The 17,380-nt window shown below is 51.7% G+C and overlaps 1 protein-coding gene across 1 annotated transcript in view; it reads left to right on the top strand.

The window, feature by feature from the left end:
* The first annotated feature begins 242 nt into the window (after positions 1-242).
* Positions 243-17,380, top strand: part of PLEKHM2 (pleckstrin homology and RUN domain containing M2) — a 28,561-nt gene continuing 11,423 nt past the window's right edge. Inside the window, exons 1-8 of the mRNA XM_073603756.1 lie at positions 243-351; positions 2,791-2,911; positions 4,380-4,489; positions 4,668-4,767; positions 4,850-4,937; positions 8,688-8,874; positions 9,444-9,503; positions 14,049-14,454. Of these exons, the coding sequence (XP_073459857.1) occupies positions 243-351; positions 2,791-2,911; positions 4,380-4,489; positions 4,668-4,767; positions 4,850-4,937; positions 8,688-8,874; positions 9,444-9,503; positions 14,049-14,454 (1,181 nt within the window). The remainder of the gene's footprint in view (positions 352-2,790; positions 2,912-4,379; positions 4,490-4,667; positions 4,768-4,849; positions 4,938-8,687; positions 8,875-9,443; positions 9,504-14,048; positions 14,455-17,380) is intronic.

Here is a 17,380-nt window from a genome sequence, read left to right as displayed (position 1 = left end):
CCATAGATTGTAAGCTCCCCGGGGCAGAGAGTGATGTGAATGTGGAGTATGTAGAGCGCTGTGTGAGACTTGCTTCAGTCATTTGGGTCAGAATCTCTGGCCACACCCGAGTTTTCAGATAATCTGTTTGGAATGTCAGACCTGATGAACCGGCTCGGCGTCTCCAGTCGGCACACGGTGATGTTGGGAAGACGGAGAGGGAGGTTGCTGCTGTCATTCTCTTTGGCTCGGTGTGATCCACAATGGAACTGATGGGCCTCATTCCTATAGAGATCCAGAGCACAGCGCCGCCCTCAGCTGTGTGGGATGTACAGCTGCTCCGTACTGACAGCCGGCTGCACAGATTGGACAGTAGGTCCCGGAGCGTGCGTCCCGGAGCGTGCGTCCCATGCATGGATCGGAACGCACATAGACTGCGCCCTGCTCCATGCGTTGGACACAAATAAATATACGCTCTGGGATGCTCTCTGATCATGCAGCTGGTCGCATGTCGTTGTCTGCATGGAACCCCCGGGCCTCCCATGGGGTGTAGGGATCGGTACAGCCAAGCGAATGAAGCCTTGTCCTAGTGAGGCTCCATTCACACAACATGCGACTTTGGAGTGTAACTTTAGAAGGGTGCGACTTGGATGTGACTCCCCTCTGCAGAGTGGGACACAATGTTCCATGTAAAACATTCAGATACGACTTTCATGCAACTTTTGTGGGTTATCATTGAAGTTTTATGGCCCTGAAGTGGCATAAATGTCAGACCAAAGTAATGGATGATCTACTTTAGAGGTCGCTGTGACTTTGTCGCACATATATGAATGGTTATCATTGGAAAACATGGGGGGCGACTTGTCATGCAGCTGTGATGTCCTCCATGGGGGGGGGTGAATGTTGTGTAACTCTTCTTGTTGTCCAGCTAGTCCATAGGTCTACAGTGATGGGTGGGGGGAGGGAGGAGGGATGTATTGAGCTTCTCTCACACCAGCGTAATCCCGTATGATGGCCGTGTTTGCCCGCACCGGGATGTACAGGCGTTCCATGCATCCTTGTACAGAAAGTCCCACCCATCAGCACCACATCTCTTCATAGGAAGATCTGGAAGGAGATCAATTCTGGACTTTCTAAGGTGCTTGAAATGGACAGTAATTGACTACATTAATAAAAAAAAGTCCACAATTTATTGAGTTACAAAATTTAAAAATTCCATATGAAAAACAAATACCCTAATAACAGTCTTGTTGTCCTCATTTTCGTAGCGGTAGAAGGGTAAACGCTCTCTCAACATGTTTCGCCTAGTGGGGCTTCTTCGGGTTGTAAGGTATAAGTAACCAATCTGACAATAGCATATGTATCCACTTCAATACCGGAGGGCACTTTAGTTCCCCTTCCTTCCCAGACCAATTTTCAGCTTTCAGCGCTCTCGCATTTTCAATGAGAATTGCGCGGTCACGCTACGCTATACCCAAATGAAATTTTTATCATTTTGTTCCCACAAATAGAGCTTTCTTTTGGTGGTATTTATTCACGACTCCTTTTTTTTTTTTTTTTTTTTTTTATGATATAAGCCAAAAAAGAGCGGAAATTTGGAAAAAAAAAACAATATTTTCTTCTTTCTATTTTAAAAGAAATCCAATAAAATCAAATTTTGTCATAAATTTAAGCCAAGATGTATTCTGCTACATGTCTACAGTAAAAAAAAAAATCCAGTTAAGTGTATAATAATTGGTTTGTGGTTGATGTGCGGAGATGATCATTGGGACATGTGATTTTACTGTTGCATATGTGGGGGACAGGTGTTTTTACTGTGTGGGGACGTGTTTTGGGGACACTATTTTGGGGACATTGTGTGTTTTACATTGTGTTGGGACACTGGGCCGGTGATCAGTGTGTAAAAAACAGCTCATACTCGCTGATCACCGGCCGGCTGCAGCGATCCGCTCTCTTCTCCTTACTGACAACTTCCGTGTGAGGAGAGGAGAGCCGATCGCCTAGCAACCGGCTCTCTATTTACATCACATGACGGCTGTGATTGTACACAACCGTCATGTGATCGGGAGGGCCAATCACAGAGCCCTCCTGCCGATCGGAGATGCACAGTGTCCGGGTGACACAAGCGCATTGGGATCGCGCTGCTGCGCGGGCGCGATCCCCCTCCTTCTGAGGGACGTTCCTGAACCTCCACTCAAAAGGAGGAAACTCCCACCCGGCCGTACATGTGCAGTGGCCGGGTGGGAATTAGATAATTACAATACTGTAAAATTAAACCTTCACAATGGACCAACATTGTGAATGTTTAATTTAACACTATTGTGATTAACACATATGCTATTGGCAGATTGGTTGCGTATACCTTTTATCCCTGAAGAAGCCCCAGTGGACGAAACGTGTTGAGTGTTTCTACTGCTACGAAAATAAAATTAAAGACAACAGGAATGTGAGTACCGTATTTATTTTTAATATATAATTTTTTAAATTTTGTAATTCATTAAATTGTAAACAATTACTGTCTATTTCAAGCACCTTAAAAGTCCCAAATCTTCCTATAGTCCTCCTGTATGAGGCCTCATGAGGCATAACAAGGGTTGGGAGATGTGGTCTCCAGCACTATGGGGCCCTTTAGTTTGGAGGGATAAGGATGCAGCACAATGAGGAGACCATGACTATTCCTCTGTGATCCGCCATCCTGCGCTCTCTGTACATCGGGGGGAGGGGAGGATTCCCAGAACATTGATATGTTTGTAGGAGATGAGCAGATGTTGGGGGTCTTTGTACATCGGGGTCTCCACCTCTCCTGACCTCTCTTCTATGCTCAGTTACAGAGTTACTTTGCCGCATGTGAGGATGAGACGCCCGCCATTCGCAACCACGACCGCGTCCTGCAGAGGCTCTGCGAACACCTGGACCACGCGCTGCTCTACGGGTGAGCCGAGACTCGCTGACCAATCACACTTCCAAGCTTTCACCATTGGTGGTCAGACTTTTTATAACGTCCCTCCAATCTCATGGCTGCTACCCCGACATCACTGCGCCAAAATAATATATACGGGCGCCAACTGTCCCCCATTCAGATATGACGGTGATACACCAATCACTGAGATTCTTTTTATTTATTCTTATTTTCATATTTTTATTCTGTCATCTATCCAGGACGGTGATTGCAGCCAATTTATCTTTCAGGCACATTGAAAAGTCCGGTCCGCTGATTCCAGGAGCTTCCATAGGAAGAGTTTAAACCATTTATTCTGGAATCCATAGGGGGATACCCTGTAATTACAGTGCCCTGACCGGGTGGGCTTGGGGGGAGGGGGTACACGTGAAGTCCACAATAGGGTGGGCTTGAGGGGGTGACATGAAGCCCCTATTGGGGCCGGCTTGGGGGGGCTGCAAGACGCCCCTGATGGGGGTGCAGGATGAAGCCCCTAATGGGGGCGGGCTTGGGGGGGGGGGGCGGCGTGAAGCCCCTGATAGGGGCGAGCTTGGGGGGGCTGCGCGACGCCCCTGATGGGGGCGAGCTTGGGGGGGCTGCGTGACGCCCCTGATGGGGGTGAGCTTGGGGGGGCTGCGTGACGCCCCTGATGGGGGTGCAGGATGAAGCCCCTAATGGGGGCGGGCTTGGGGGGGGGGCGGCGTGAAGCCCCTGATAGGGGCGAGCTTGGGGGGGCTGCATGACGCTCCTGATGGGGCAGGCTTGGGGGGTGACGTGAAGCCCCTGATGGGGGACAGGGTGAAGCCCCTGATGGGGGGGCTGCATGAAGCCCCTGATGGGGGTGCGGGGTGAAGCCCTTAATGGGGGCGAGCTTGGGGGGGCTGTGCGACGCCCCTGATGGGGGTGAGCTTGGGGGGGCTGCGTGACGCCCCTGATGGGGGTGAGCTTGGGGGGGCTGCGTGACGCCCCTGATGGGGGTGAGCTTGGGGGGGCTGCGTGACGCCCCTGATGGGGGCAGGCTTGGGGGGGCTGCGTGACGCCCCTGATGGGGCAGGCTTGGGGGGTGATGTGAAGCCCCTGATGGGGGCGAGCTTGGGGGTGGGGCGGCGAGAAGCCCCTGATAGGGTGGGCTGGGGAGGGGGGCATGGATTACATGCAAATCCAGTCAGCCAATCTCCTGTGAGGAGGGAGCCTGTACGAATGTCACCAGAGCAAGCAGCTTGCTATGGGGGCACTCGGAGAAGAGGGGGATCCAGAAGCACTAGTGGGGGACCCCAGAAGAGAAGGTAAGAGGCTGCTTTCCATTATATAGAGCAGGTAATTTTACAACTACTTTAACACTGGATAGGTGACAGGTTGACTTTTATATACAATCCTTTCTGCTCAAGGCACCTCCCATGTATGATTTCAGGGAAGACAGAAAGACCAACACTAAGTGCTTCTCTCCTCCCCTCCCCCACAGGTTGCAGGACATCTCCTCCGGGTACTGGGTGCTGGTCGTTCATTTTACCCGCAGGGAGGCCGTGAAACAAATCGAGGAACAGCAGCATGTGGCCACTCTCCTGGGCCGAAGTGAGTAGCGTCAGCACTATTGTACCTATCTCTATAGCTCTGATATGTTCTGTAGTGTTGTACAGAGAGCTGGCGGTTGGGGGCGGGGGGTTGATTCTGATTGGCAGTCTCAGACGTTCTCCGTGGGGGGTTGGTCTCCTCTATCACTTGTGTTGATTCCTATCCATGTTCCCGGCAGGTCGGGCCTGGCTTTACCTGGCACTCAATGAGAATTCCTTGGAGAGTTACCTGAGGTTGTTCCAGGAGAATCAAAGTCTGTTACAGAAATATTACTACAAGTAAGTGCCACCCCCTGAATACCCCAGCCCCCCGGGTACCTTTTTCTGTCTCATGCTCTTCATTGCCCCCCCCTTGTTCTAGGAACGCCTTGGTGTGCAGCCATGACCATCTCACCCTCTTCCTCACCCTTGTCTCTGGCCTGGAATTCATCCGATTCGAGTTGGAGATGGTGAGTAGATCGATGTGTATGGGCGATGGATCTACTGTGATCCAGTTGGGGGGTTCTGGAGGGTCTCGTGCACCCTGGAGGTTTAGCTGCTGCTGGAGGACACCAGTGCACTGTCCGGCCCCCGCTGCTGGCAGCATGTCGGGCTCTATGAGAGGGAGGATTGCCCAGAACATAAATAGTCTGCGTCCCGAGCGTTCATCACCCTGGGTGTATATCACTGAGTGCACCATCCAGCTGCGGCTAAACCAGGAGGATGAATTAACCAATCTGGTTGATCTGTCTTTGACAAGAACTACATGTCCCATCATCCTTTAGTGTCTAGGGCTGTCAGTGTTGTGCCTAATTCGGGCTTCTATTTTTATACCGCTGAGGGTCACGGGAAGTCAGTAACCTTTGGGCTATGCTGCTGCCTACAGGAGGATTGTGAACTGGCAAACAAAACAAAAAAAAAAACTATAGGCCAGCTCAGAACCCCTCCTTTTTTCCCAGCATGCCTCAGTTTTGTAACAAGCGGTACTGAAGGGATGACCATAGACACAAAGGAATGAAAACGGTGTCCCTCAGTGGACTCCAGAAAAGAGTTTTATGGTGAGTACAACCATCTTTGACCTTCTTGTCCACTGTGGGACTCAAGAAGTCAGTAACTGTTGGGCTATGCTGCTGCCTACAGGAGACTTGGACACTGGCAAACAAAAAAAAACTGTAGGCCAGCTCAAGAGAACCCCTCTTTTTCCCAGCATGCCTCAGTTTTGTAACAAGCAGTATGGAGTGTGTGACCATAGAAACAAAGGAGTGGGACTGGTGTCCCTCAGTGGACTCCAGGAAAGGGGTTTGATAAGGAGTACAATGATCTTTGTCCTTGTCCAATAAGGCGCACAAGAAGTCATTAACTTCTGGAACATCCCAAAGCAGCCCAACCAAGTGGTGGGCAACAGCAAATAACTGCTATCAAGCTCAATGTAAACAAGAACTGGGGACTATGCAGCTCAGGAGCCGTTTGAGGGACCAATGCCCAAAGCTGGCACCGAATGAGGACAAAACCCCCACCTGGTAAGAACAAACTCTACGAGAAGAAGATGGAGAACTACACCTAATGTCTGAGGAACACTATGAAGGTTACTAAACAAATAAAGATGGTCTTGACATGGGAGAAGGCCCTAAGGCCAGAGGTGTGAAGCAGGTCAACCGTAACACCCCAAAAAGTGTGGAGCAAGCCATGACGAGGAAACTAGTAGTAACCTGACCCATGGTCAACTTGTAGGAAAACCCCCTCATTGGGAACTATAATTCCCATTAGAAAGAAGACAAAAAATTGGTCTAATAAAATGGGGCCATAAGCCCCAACTGGCCTGATCCAAAGTGTCCAGGAGCCCAGAAGAAGAACTCAATGTCTACAAGGACTACTGGAGAAGACCTATACCCTGAACAAACCAACGGGGAAATTCCAGACCATGACTCTTGAGAGAAAATGAAGCTAAAGATGCCAGAAGCAAAAGGGTTGGCTTGTTCCAAGCAGAGTCGAGGAAGACCTCCATCCTCCTAGAACACAAGTAAGAAACTCGCCATAAAACCTTTTCCTGAAGTCCATTGAAGGACACCGGCCCCACCGCTTTGTGTCTATGGTCATGCTCCTGGTACTGCTTGTTACAAAACTGGGGCATGCTGGGTAGAGGAGGGGTTATCCTGGGGCTAGTCTACAAGTTTTTTTGTTTGCCCGTGTCCAGTCCTTCTGCAGGAGGCAGTAGAACTTCCCATGTACCTTCAGTGTACGGGAAGGAAATGTTTTGTCCACACAATGATACGTTTCCTATTTTATTCCAGTATGAGTGAGTAGACTAAACTCTACATGACATGCTCATAGTATGATCTCACTCCACCCTGGCAGCTTGTTATCCACAACTCGTTAAAGTCGCTTACCGGCCGCTTGTCTGTTTCTCTCGCCGATGACTCAGCAGTATAGCAATAGGAAGGGAGTTGTGATGCAGAGACTGATTACATACAGGGAGAGGAATCACCATTTTATAGCTGCTGCTTAAATACCAGAATACATTAGACACAAAGTAGCACAGAAACACTGTGGAAGAGATTTGGGGGGGTGCAGATTAGGAGATCGGAGGTAGCACAGATTAGGGGGTTAGACTAGGAGATTAGGGGGGGGTACAGATTATTGGAGAAATATTAAAAAGCACTCCCATGTATCAATAATTACAAAATATCAAAGATATAAAAGTCACATCGAAGACAAATAGTTTGTATCACTTGATGAGTCTACTCATTTCATGGTCACGCTGCTTCTTCAGGACTGCATTTCAAGGGTAGCAGATACTATATGTGTACAAACTTCACTCTGCTAATCAAAAGACAACATAACCTATGTTATTTACTGGTGTCTTTTGATTTGTAGATTGACGTTTGTACACGTATAGTATCTGCTACACTTGAAACACAGTCCTGAAGAAGCAGCGTGACCGTGAAACACGTAGACTCATCAAGTGATGTCGACCATTTGTCTTCGATGTGACTTTTATATTTTTGGTATTTTGTAATTATACATGAGAGAGTAATTTTTATGATTCTACAATAAATGTATATTTTTATTTTACTATTATGTTTGTGTTGATACCGGTTGGTAATCCTTGAACACCCAGTGTCTATATATGTTTTCTCTGCTTCATGTTTGAGTTTTTTGGAATGATGACCATTTGGTATATGGACCAATTGGCAGAAGGACAGACCACCTTTTTCTTCACGATTTCTCATTGTTTTAGAGATTGGGGAGTACAGATTAGGAGATTAGGGGGAGTGGTGATTAGGGGGAGTGGTGATTACCAATCCAGAAAAGATTGAGATTATGAGACCCTGAGATTAGGGAGGTTGGAGATTAGGGCGAGAGTACAGATTGGGAGATTAGGGGGATTGAAGATTAGGGGGGTTGAAGATTAGGGGGTTGAAATTTAGGGGGTGAGTGGAGATTAGGGAGGTGGGAGAGTAGGGGGGTTGGAGAGTAGGGGGGTTGGAGAGTAGGGGGGTTGGAGAGTAGGGGGGTTGGAGATTAGAGTACAGATTGGGAGAGTAGGGGGGTTGAAGAGTAGGGGGGTTGAAGAGTAGGGGGGTTGGAGATTAGGGGGGTTGGAGATTAGGGGGGTTGGAGATTAGGGGGGTTGGAGATTAGAGTACAGATTGGGAGATTAGGGGGGTTGAAGAGTAGGGGGGTTGAAGAGTAGGGGGGTTGGAGAGTAGGGGGGTTGGAGAGTAGGGGGGTTGGAGATTAGGGGGGTTGGAGATTAGGGTACAGATTGGGAGAGTAGGGGGGTTGAAGAGTAGGGGGGGTTGGAGAGTAGGGGGGGTTGGAGAGTAGGGGGGTTGGAGAGTAGGGGGGTTGGAGAGTAGGGGGGTTGGAGAGTAGGGGGGTTGGAGAGTAGGGGGGTTGGAGATTAGAGTACAGATTGGGAGATTAGGGGGATTGAAGATTAGAGTACAGATTGGGAGATTAGGGGGGTTGGAGATTAGGGAGGTTGGAGATTAGGGGGTGAGTACAGATTGGGAGATTAGGGGGGTTGAAGATTAGGGTTAGAGTACAGATTGGGAGATTAGGGGGGTTGGAGATTAGGGGGTGAGTACAGATTGGGGAGTAAGGATAATTTTATTTTTCTAGCAGTAGCATTTAGAATCGGGTTGTTTTCCTATAATGAACCAATAAATGTGATCTCTGGTGTTTTTCTGGTTTAATATGTCCGGATTGCCCTCTAGGATGTCCCGTACTTGGATTTGGCTCCTTATATGCCGGAATACTACAAACCGCAGTACCTCCTGGATTTTGAGGACCGCCTCCCGAGCAACACCCGCGGTTCCGACAGCCTGTCCCTCAATTCCTTCAACTCCATAAACTCTGCCAACCTAGAGTGGGATGACAGCGCCATTGCGCCCTCCAGTGAAGGTACGGGCCTCTCCATACACTGCTGGCCTCCATAGTGAGTGGTGGAGTCTCAGGAGTCCTCCCACAGATTAACAGACATCAGTATTTGCAGAATCCCTGGTACCACTCAGGGGTCCACCACAGTCACCATCTCAGCCCCTCCCAAACCAGTTGCCATACCATAATAGCTGTTGTTTGGCATAAATATAACTTTATTTTTCCAGCACTGTTGGGGACACTCCATCAAGCTTCTCTTTGATGCATTTGCCCCCTGCTGGGGCTTCCATCCCGGTGTGGTGTGCGGCTTCCTATTATGTTATGTTAACAAACATGAAATGATGTGACCCCCCCCCCCCGTCTTGCTTAGGAGTCCAGATGGGCTTGTTGGGCAGGTGGGCCATACGGAGAACACATATCTGTTTTGTGGTCAAATTACTTTTGGGGTCCATAAAATGACATAACGACCTGTCCAGCACTAGGGGGCGCTGTATTGTATGTTGCCACACAGAGGTTAGGATGCAATGCACAGAACATGGTGCCGCCTGCAGCGACTGTTTCTAACCCGGCTGTTTTGTCCCCGGTCTCTGTAGATTATGATTTTGGAGATGCTTACCCTGCAGCGCAGTCCGTGCCCAGCACAGACTGGGAAGGTGGGAACAGCCATATTGCTTCATTGCCTTCTCCCTGACTCCTCCCCTTCCTTGTTCCTTCTCTGATCTGTATGTACATGACTCCTCCTCTTCCAACACTACCTCCACCCAGAACTGTCTGTGGCCCTCTGCCATCACCTCCTATATACCCAACTGTTGTCCTCCACTCCTCGTACCTCCACCCAGAACTGTCTGTGGCCCTCTGCCATCACCTCCTATATACCCAACAGTTGTCCCCCACTCCTCGTACCTCCACCCAGAACTGTCTGTGGCCCTCTGCCATCACCTCCTATATACCCAACAGTTGTCCCCCACTCCTCGTACCTCCACCCAGAACTGTCTGTGGCCCTCTGCCATCACCTCCTATATACCCAACTGTTGTCCTCCACTCCTCGTACCTCCACCCAGAACTGTCTGTGGCCCTCTTCCATCACCTCCTATATACCCAACTGTTGTCCTCCACTCCTCGTACCTCCACCCAGAACTGTCTGTGGCCCTCTTCCATCACCTCCTATATACCCAACTGTTGTCCTCCACTCCTCGTACCTCCACCCAGAACTGTCTGTGGCCCTCTGCCATCACCTCCTATATACCCAACTGTTGTCCTCCACTCCTCGTACCTCCACCCAGAACTGTCTGTGGCCCTCTTTCATAACATCCTATATACCCAACTGTTGTCCTCCACTCCTCGTACCTCCACCCAGAACTGTCTGTGGCCCTCTTCCATCACCTCCTATATACCCAACTGTTGTCCTCCACTCCTCGTACCTCCACCCAGAACTGTCTGTGGCCCTCTGCCATCACCTCCTATATACCCAACTGTTGTCCTTCATTCCTCGTACCTCCACCCAGAACTGTCTGTGGCCCCCTGCCATCACTTCCTATATACCCAACTGTTGTCCCCCACTCCTCGTACCTCCACCCAGAACTGTCTGTGGCCCTCTTCCATCCTATATACCCAACTGTTGTCCTTTACTCCTCGTACCTCCACCCAGAACTGTCTGTGGCCCCCTGCCATCACCTCCTATATACCCAACTGTTGTACTTCACTCCTCGTACCTCCACCCAGAACTGTCTGTGGCCCTCTTCCATCACCTCCTATATACCCAACTGTTGTCCTCCACTCCTCGTACCTCCACCCAGAACTGTCTGTGGCCCTCTGCCATCACCTCCTATATACCCAATAGTTGTCCCCCACTCCTCGTACCTCCACCCAGAACTGTCTGTGGCCCTCTTCTATCCTATATACCCAACAGTTGTCCCCCACTCCTCGTACCTCCACCCAGAACTGTCTGCGGCCCTCTTCTATCCTATATACCCAACAGTTGTCCCCCACTCCTCGTACCTCCACCCAGCATTGTCTGTGGCCCTCTTCCATCCTATATACCCAACTGTTGTCCTCCACTCCTCGTACCTCCACCCAGAACTGTCTGTGGCCCTCTTCCATCACCTCCTATATACCCAACTGTTGTCCTCCACTCCTCGTACCTCCACCCAGAACTGTCTGTGGCCCTCTGCCATCACCTCCTATATACCCAACTGTTGTCCTCCACTCCTCATACCTCCACCCAGAACTGTCTGTGGCCCTCTGTCTTCATCTCTCTAACACCGGTCCCCAGCAGTCATAGCTCCACCCAACACTGGACCCCAATGTATCTGCATCATCCACCAATCAGAATCATACCTACTAATAGTGATGACCTGTCCATACATGAGGCCCGCTGGTCCTCCTCTGTCCTTGTCCCCTACTCACTTCTGCTTCAGTTTGTGAAATGAGAACTGTCTGTGGCCCCCTGCCATCACCACCTCCACTCACTTCTGCTTCAGTTTGTGAAATGAGATCTGTCTGTGGCCCCCTGCCATCACCACCTCCACTCACTTCTGCTTCAGTTTGTGAAATGAGAACTGTCTGTGGCCCCCTGCCATCACCACCTCCACTCACTTCTGCTTCAGTTTGTGAAATGAGAACTGTCTGTGTTGCCCTGCAGAGGATGAGAGGACGCTATGTTGCATTCTCCCTGGTCAGTTGCAATGTTGTATACACAGACAGTTCTTATTTCAGATACTAATTCTCCCGCCCTTATCTTACCTCCCTCTACTTTCTTCCCGCCTTCCCTTCTGCATCTGCCCCCCCCAAATTCCCTCCTGTTCTCTTCTGTGTTTGGTCACCTACCACCCCCAACCCGCACGCTGCCTCTGATTGGCTCTGTAACCACCTAACACGTGACAATGCTGCAGATTCTGATCACACGGGCTGAGATTTCTCACCTATCCGGGGAATCCGTGATTATCCGTCACCGGGGGGGGGGGAGGGGCTCCTCTGTACTCCACTGACCATCCCACCTATAGGAGCTCATCCATCCTCCAATTACAGGACCACGGCCATTAAAACTGAGTTTATTACCCCCCACCCCATTAATACGGATCTCACACAGTCACTTCCTTCTCCTTTTTATAATTCTATTATCGCTAATTGAGATGTTGTCGTGGTTTTGTGTTCTCCTCATTAACAAGCTGACCTACTAACCTCCCCGTGTGGGCTGTGCGTTGGCGTCTGCCTTTGTTTTCTTTATGGCTGCGGTTGGTGTGATTATGTCGGTGTGGATTGTTCTAGAATCATGCTCAAATTAGAAGTGCTAATAAGTCATTATAGAAGGTTAAACCACGACTGGCAATAATACCTCATCCCCAGAGAGAGCGCCACCTTCAGGTTCTACTTGGATACAATTATTTGTTATAATAAAACTTTATTTAGACATTTTGTGTAACACAAAAAGCAGTTTTTTCCATGATGTTGGTTTGTAGTCCTATTCTGTGAACACTCCTAGATTTTAGTACAGCTTCCACAGGACGTACCCCCACAAGTCTAGAGTTAGGGGGTCTCCAAACGTGGCCCTCTACACGATGTTATCTGGCCTGCAGAGTGGGGGTGGGGGTGGGGGTGAGTGGCAGATACTTGACATACACAGATTAATGTCAGCAAAGGCTGTCTATGTTCTCCACCTCCACCCCTTATGTAAAGGGGGATCCATAATGTAAGGGAGGGGCTCTGTTAGGGATCCTTAATGTAAGGGGGGCTCTGTTAGGGATCCTTAATGTAAGGGGGGGCTCTGTTGGGTATCCGAAATGTAAGGGGGGGCTCTGTTGGGGATCTGGAATGTAAGGGGGGGGGGCTCTGTTGGGGATCTGGAATGTAAGGGGGGGGCTCTGTTGGGGATCTGGAATGTAAGGGGGGGGCTCTGTTGGGGATCTGGAATGTAAGGGGGGGGCTCTGTTGGGGATCTGGAATGTAAGGGGGGGGCTCTGTTGAGCATTTGTAATGTAAGGGGGCTCTGTGGGATTTGTAATGTAAGGGGGCCTCTGTTGGGGTCTTGTAATGTAAAAGGGCCACTGTGAGGGATCTAATGTAAGGGGGGGGTGTGGGGGACCCTGATGTAAAGGACTATGATGGGGGCTGTGATGTAAGAAGGATTCTGTGGGGGACCTGGAGCATATGGGGGGGCTCTGTGGGGGACCCGTAGTGTATGGGGGGCTCTGTGGGGGACCCGTAGCATATGGGGGGGCTCTGTGGGGGACCCGTAGCGTATGGGGGGGCTCTGTGGGAGACCCCTAGTGTCTGGGGGGCTCTGTGGGGGACCCGTAGCGTATGGGGGGGCTCTGTGGGGGACCCGTAGCGTATGGGGGGGCTCTGTGGGAGACCCCTAGTGTCTGGGGGGGCTCTGTGGGGGACCCGTAGCGTATGGGGGGGCTCTGTGGGGGACCCGTAGCGTATGGGGGGGCTCTGTGGGAGACCCCTAGTGTCTGGGGGGGCTCTGTGGGGGACCCGTAGCGTATGGGGGGGCTCTGTGGGAGACCCCTAGTGTCTGGGGGGGCTCTGTGGGGGACCCGTAGCGTATGGGGGGGCTCTGTTGGGGGCCCATACCGTATAGGGGAGCTCTATTGGGGACCCATAATGTAAGGTGGGGGGCTTTGTTGGGGGTCCTGATGCGGGGGGGCTCTGTTGGGGGTCCTGATGCGGGGGGGCTCTGTTGGGGACCCGTAATGTAAGTGGTTTCTGGTGGAGATTTTTTTTGGCCCATGAATATTAAAAAAATATTCTATGTGGCCCTTCTACTAAAAAGTTTAGGGACCCCCCCCCCCCCCGCAAGTCTAGTAGGGGCTGCTTGTGGAGCGTCAGTATATGACTACGAGTCTACAGACCAAGAAAAATAAATGCTTTTTGTTTTGTTTTTTGGTAGATGTTTACATAGAATGATAACACAATATTGATTGAAAAGTCGTATCTATAAGTGTCCTCTGAAAAGCCCCGCTCTCTTTTCTCTGGTATTGAAGACGGGACATGTTCCCCCGCCCCCTTCATTTAGAGTTTAATCATGAATAGTCCCCTTTTATTGCCAGTCCTGTTTTGATTTTTTTTTCTTCCCCCAATTTGGATTCCTGTATTAGAAATCTATAATTGATGGATTGGTTTGTTGTTCCTTCCCACCATCCCCCCACTTCCTGCCCTGACTTGTCACCCGTCTCTCTCGCGCTGTTCTGTGACAGACGGAGACCTCCATGATGACGGCATCTTCCCCCGCCCGCCGCCATTTGTGCTCCACCACCCCAAATCACAAATGAGGAGCTCAGTGCATCGCTACAACCCGTTCACACAAGATCTGTCGTCTTCTGGTGTCACCCCAGGGCCCGGCACGGCGGCGGAAACACCGGACACGAGCGACCCCATCACCCAGGACTCCGAGATCGACGTGACGTCCCTGGACACCACCCTGTCCTATAACCATCCCCCGAGGACCACCGAGCCGACCTCTGACAGCACTGACCTGAGTACCCAGGATGTGATCGACGGCCTCTCTACCTCCGAGTCCACGCCGGTGCACAGCGCCGCCAAGAAGAAAGGAGCCGCCTTTACCACCTACACCGAGAACAACGCCGAGCTGGAGGTCATCAGGTGAGCGCACATGTGGGAGGGGCTGTATATACAATATTCACAATCTATCAAATTACCAATAATAGTTCTTTAAAGGTATTCCATAGTTTTATGCCTGAGGGATGGATTGGGGGGGAGATGGAGTGGTTGGGGGGGGGGGGAATTGGAGTGGTTGGGGGGGGGAATTGGAGTGGTTGGGGGGGATGGAGTGGTTGGGGGGGGGGGTGGAGTGGTTGGGGGGGGGGATGGAGTGGTTGGGGGGGGGGATGGAGTGGGGGGGTGGATTGGTTGATGGATGGATTGGTTGGGGGGGGGATGGGGTGCTGGACCCTTGTGCATATTGTGCTCTCACCTGTTTGTAGAGTGATTTCCTCTCAGCCTTCAAAGTCTCTTAGGGAACCGACACTTCCAGAAGTGTCAGATCCCTCAGTCTCCGCCCCCTTTCCCATCACCAGCTCTGCCCTGCAACCCCAACCTGTGATAGGCTAATAAGTTTTCATATACTCTCCTACCACCAATCCTGGGCTCTGTGTCCTGGTATGGAGCCACTGCTTTTTAGGTCACATGACTCCTGTTGGCAGGTAGGCAGAGCCATTGATTGGTTGAGTAACCCATCCCTCCCCAGGCAATACAGGTGGGGAGCTTTTCTTTCCTTCAGTGTTACACAGGTGTGCCCCGACAACCTGGCCCCCTCCACCCCAAGAGCTCGGCCCCCTGGTCCCTCCACCCCCAGAGCCTGGCCTCTACCCCCCCCCCAGTGCCTCAGCCTCCAGAGCTTGGCCTCTACCCCCCCCCCCCCCCGGGCCTGGCCCTTCCCTCCCCCCCAGGGCCCACCCTGACAGCCTGCCCCCCTCCACCCCAAGAGCTCGGCCCCCTGGCCCCTCCACCCCCCCAGGGCCCACCCCGACAGCCTGTCCCCGTCCACCCCAAGAGCTTGGCCCACTGGCCTCTCCACCCCCCCAGGGCCTCAACCTCCAGAGCCTGGCCTCCACCCCCCCAGGGCCCACCCCGACAGCCTGTCCCCGTCCACCCCAAGAGCTTGGCCCACTGGCCTCTCCACCCCCCCAGAGCCTCAACCTCCAGAGCCTGGCCCCCACCCCCCCAGAGCCTGACCTCTGGGCCCCCTCCACCCTCAGAGCCTGGCCTCTCCACCCCAGATCCTCAACCTCCGGAGCCTGGCCTCACACCCCCCCCCCCCCCCCCAGAGCCTGGCTTCGAAAAACCCCCAGGGCCTCTACCTCCATAGGCCCCCCCCACCCAGAGCCTGGCCTCTACGCCACCCCCCCCACCCAGAGCCTGGCCTCTACGCCCCCCCCACCCAGAGCCTGGCCTCTACGCCCCCCCCCCACCCAGAGCCTGGCCTCTACGCCCCCCCCCCCACCCAGAGCCTGGCCTCTACGCCCCCCCCCCCCCCTCCCAGAGCCTGGCCTCTACGCCCCCCCCCACCCCACCCAGAGCCTGGCCTCTACGCCCCCCCACCCAGAGCCTGGCCTCTACGCCCCCCCACCCACCCAGAGCCTGGCCTCTACGCCCCCCCACCCACCCAGAGCCTGGCCTCTACGCCCCCCCCCCCCACCCAGAGCCTGGCCTCTACGCCCCCCCCCCCCACCCAGAGCCTGGCCTCTACCCCCCAGGGCCTCTAGTAGAGCTGCACAATTAATTGTCAAGAATCGTTATCGTGATTATTTCCCCATTGCGATCTTGACTAAGAGCCGGTTCACACGACAGCAGCCGCGACCTGCAAAATGACTTCTATATAGAAGTCAATGCAAGTCGCCTCAAGTTGCCCCCCAAAGTAGTACAGGAACCTTTTTCTAAGTCGGAGTGACCTGAGTCGTTCCTATTAGAACGGTTCCATTGTACAGAACGGAACCCGACTTGTCAGGCAGCTAAGTCACCTTACAAGTTGTCCCAGTGTGAACCGGCTCCAAAGTGTTTCAGGATTCTTTCTATGCAAAGAATTCTCTCTGCTCTTCTGAAGCCACAGATGTCAAAAGAAAGGAAGAAAAAATCTGGGCAGTCCGCCAAGAATCACAACATTCTTTATCACTTGAACAAAGTATAAACATTGTAACAATTTGTCAATGGAATAGACTTCTGTGTGTAAATGAGGAAAGTTTAACCACTTAAACACCAAACCTTTTTCTGACATTTGTTGGTTTCAAGTTAAAATCATTTTTTTTTTTTTTGTTATAAAATTACTTGGAACCCCCAAACATTATACATATATTTTTTAGTAGAGACCCTAGAGAATAAAATGGTGGTTGCAATATTTTATGTCACACCGTATTTGCGCAGAGGTCTTTCAAATGCAATTTTTTTGGAAAAAATTACTTTAATTAATAAAAAAAAAAAAAATAAAAAAAATAACTAGTAAAGTTAGCCAATTTTTTTTTTCGTATAATGTGAAAGATTTTACGTTGCGAGAATCGCGATCTTTTTATTCTAAGCAAAAAAATTATGATTCTCATTTTGGCCTTCATAGAGCTGCACTATTCTGACAAATGGGAAACACAATTTTTTGCTTAGAATAAAAAGATCACGCCTCTATCCAAGCCCCCCCCCCCAGGGCCTCTAATCCCCCCCCCCAGGGCCTCTAATCCCCCCCCCCAGGGCCTCTAATCCCCCCCCCAGGGCCTCTACTCCCCCTCTCCCCAGGGCCTCTACTCCCCCTCCCCCCAGGGCCTCTACTCCCCCTCCCCCCAGGGCCTCTACTCCCCCTCCCCCCAGGGCCTCTACTCCCCCTCCCCCCAGGGCCTCTACTCCCCCTCCCCCCAGGGCCTCTACTCCCCCTCCCCCCAGGGCCTCTACTCCCCCTCCCCCCAGGGCCTCTACTCCCCCTCCCCCCAGGGCCTCTACTCCCCCTCCCCCCAGGGCCTCAACAGTACAAACAAATGGCCACTGCTCTCACCTATAACTGGCCTTTGCAGCAAGGAGCACATGGAAG

Source organism: Aquarana catesbeiana, linkage group LG10 (genome assembly GCF_042186555.1).
Source record: "Aquarana catesbeiana isolate 2022-GZ linkage group LG10, ASM4218655v1, whole genome shotgun sequence".
NCBI lineage: Eukaryota > Metazoa > Chordata > Amphibia > Anura > Ranidae > Aquarana > Aquarana catesbeiana.
Note: the sequence above shows the minus strand (reverse complement) of the source record. Positions and strands in the feature narration are given on the sequence as shown.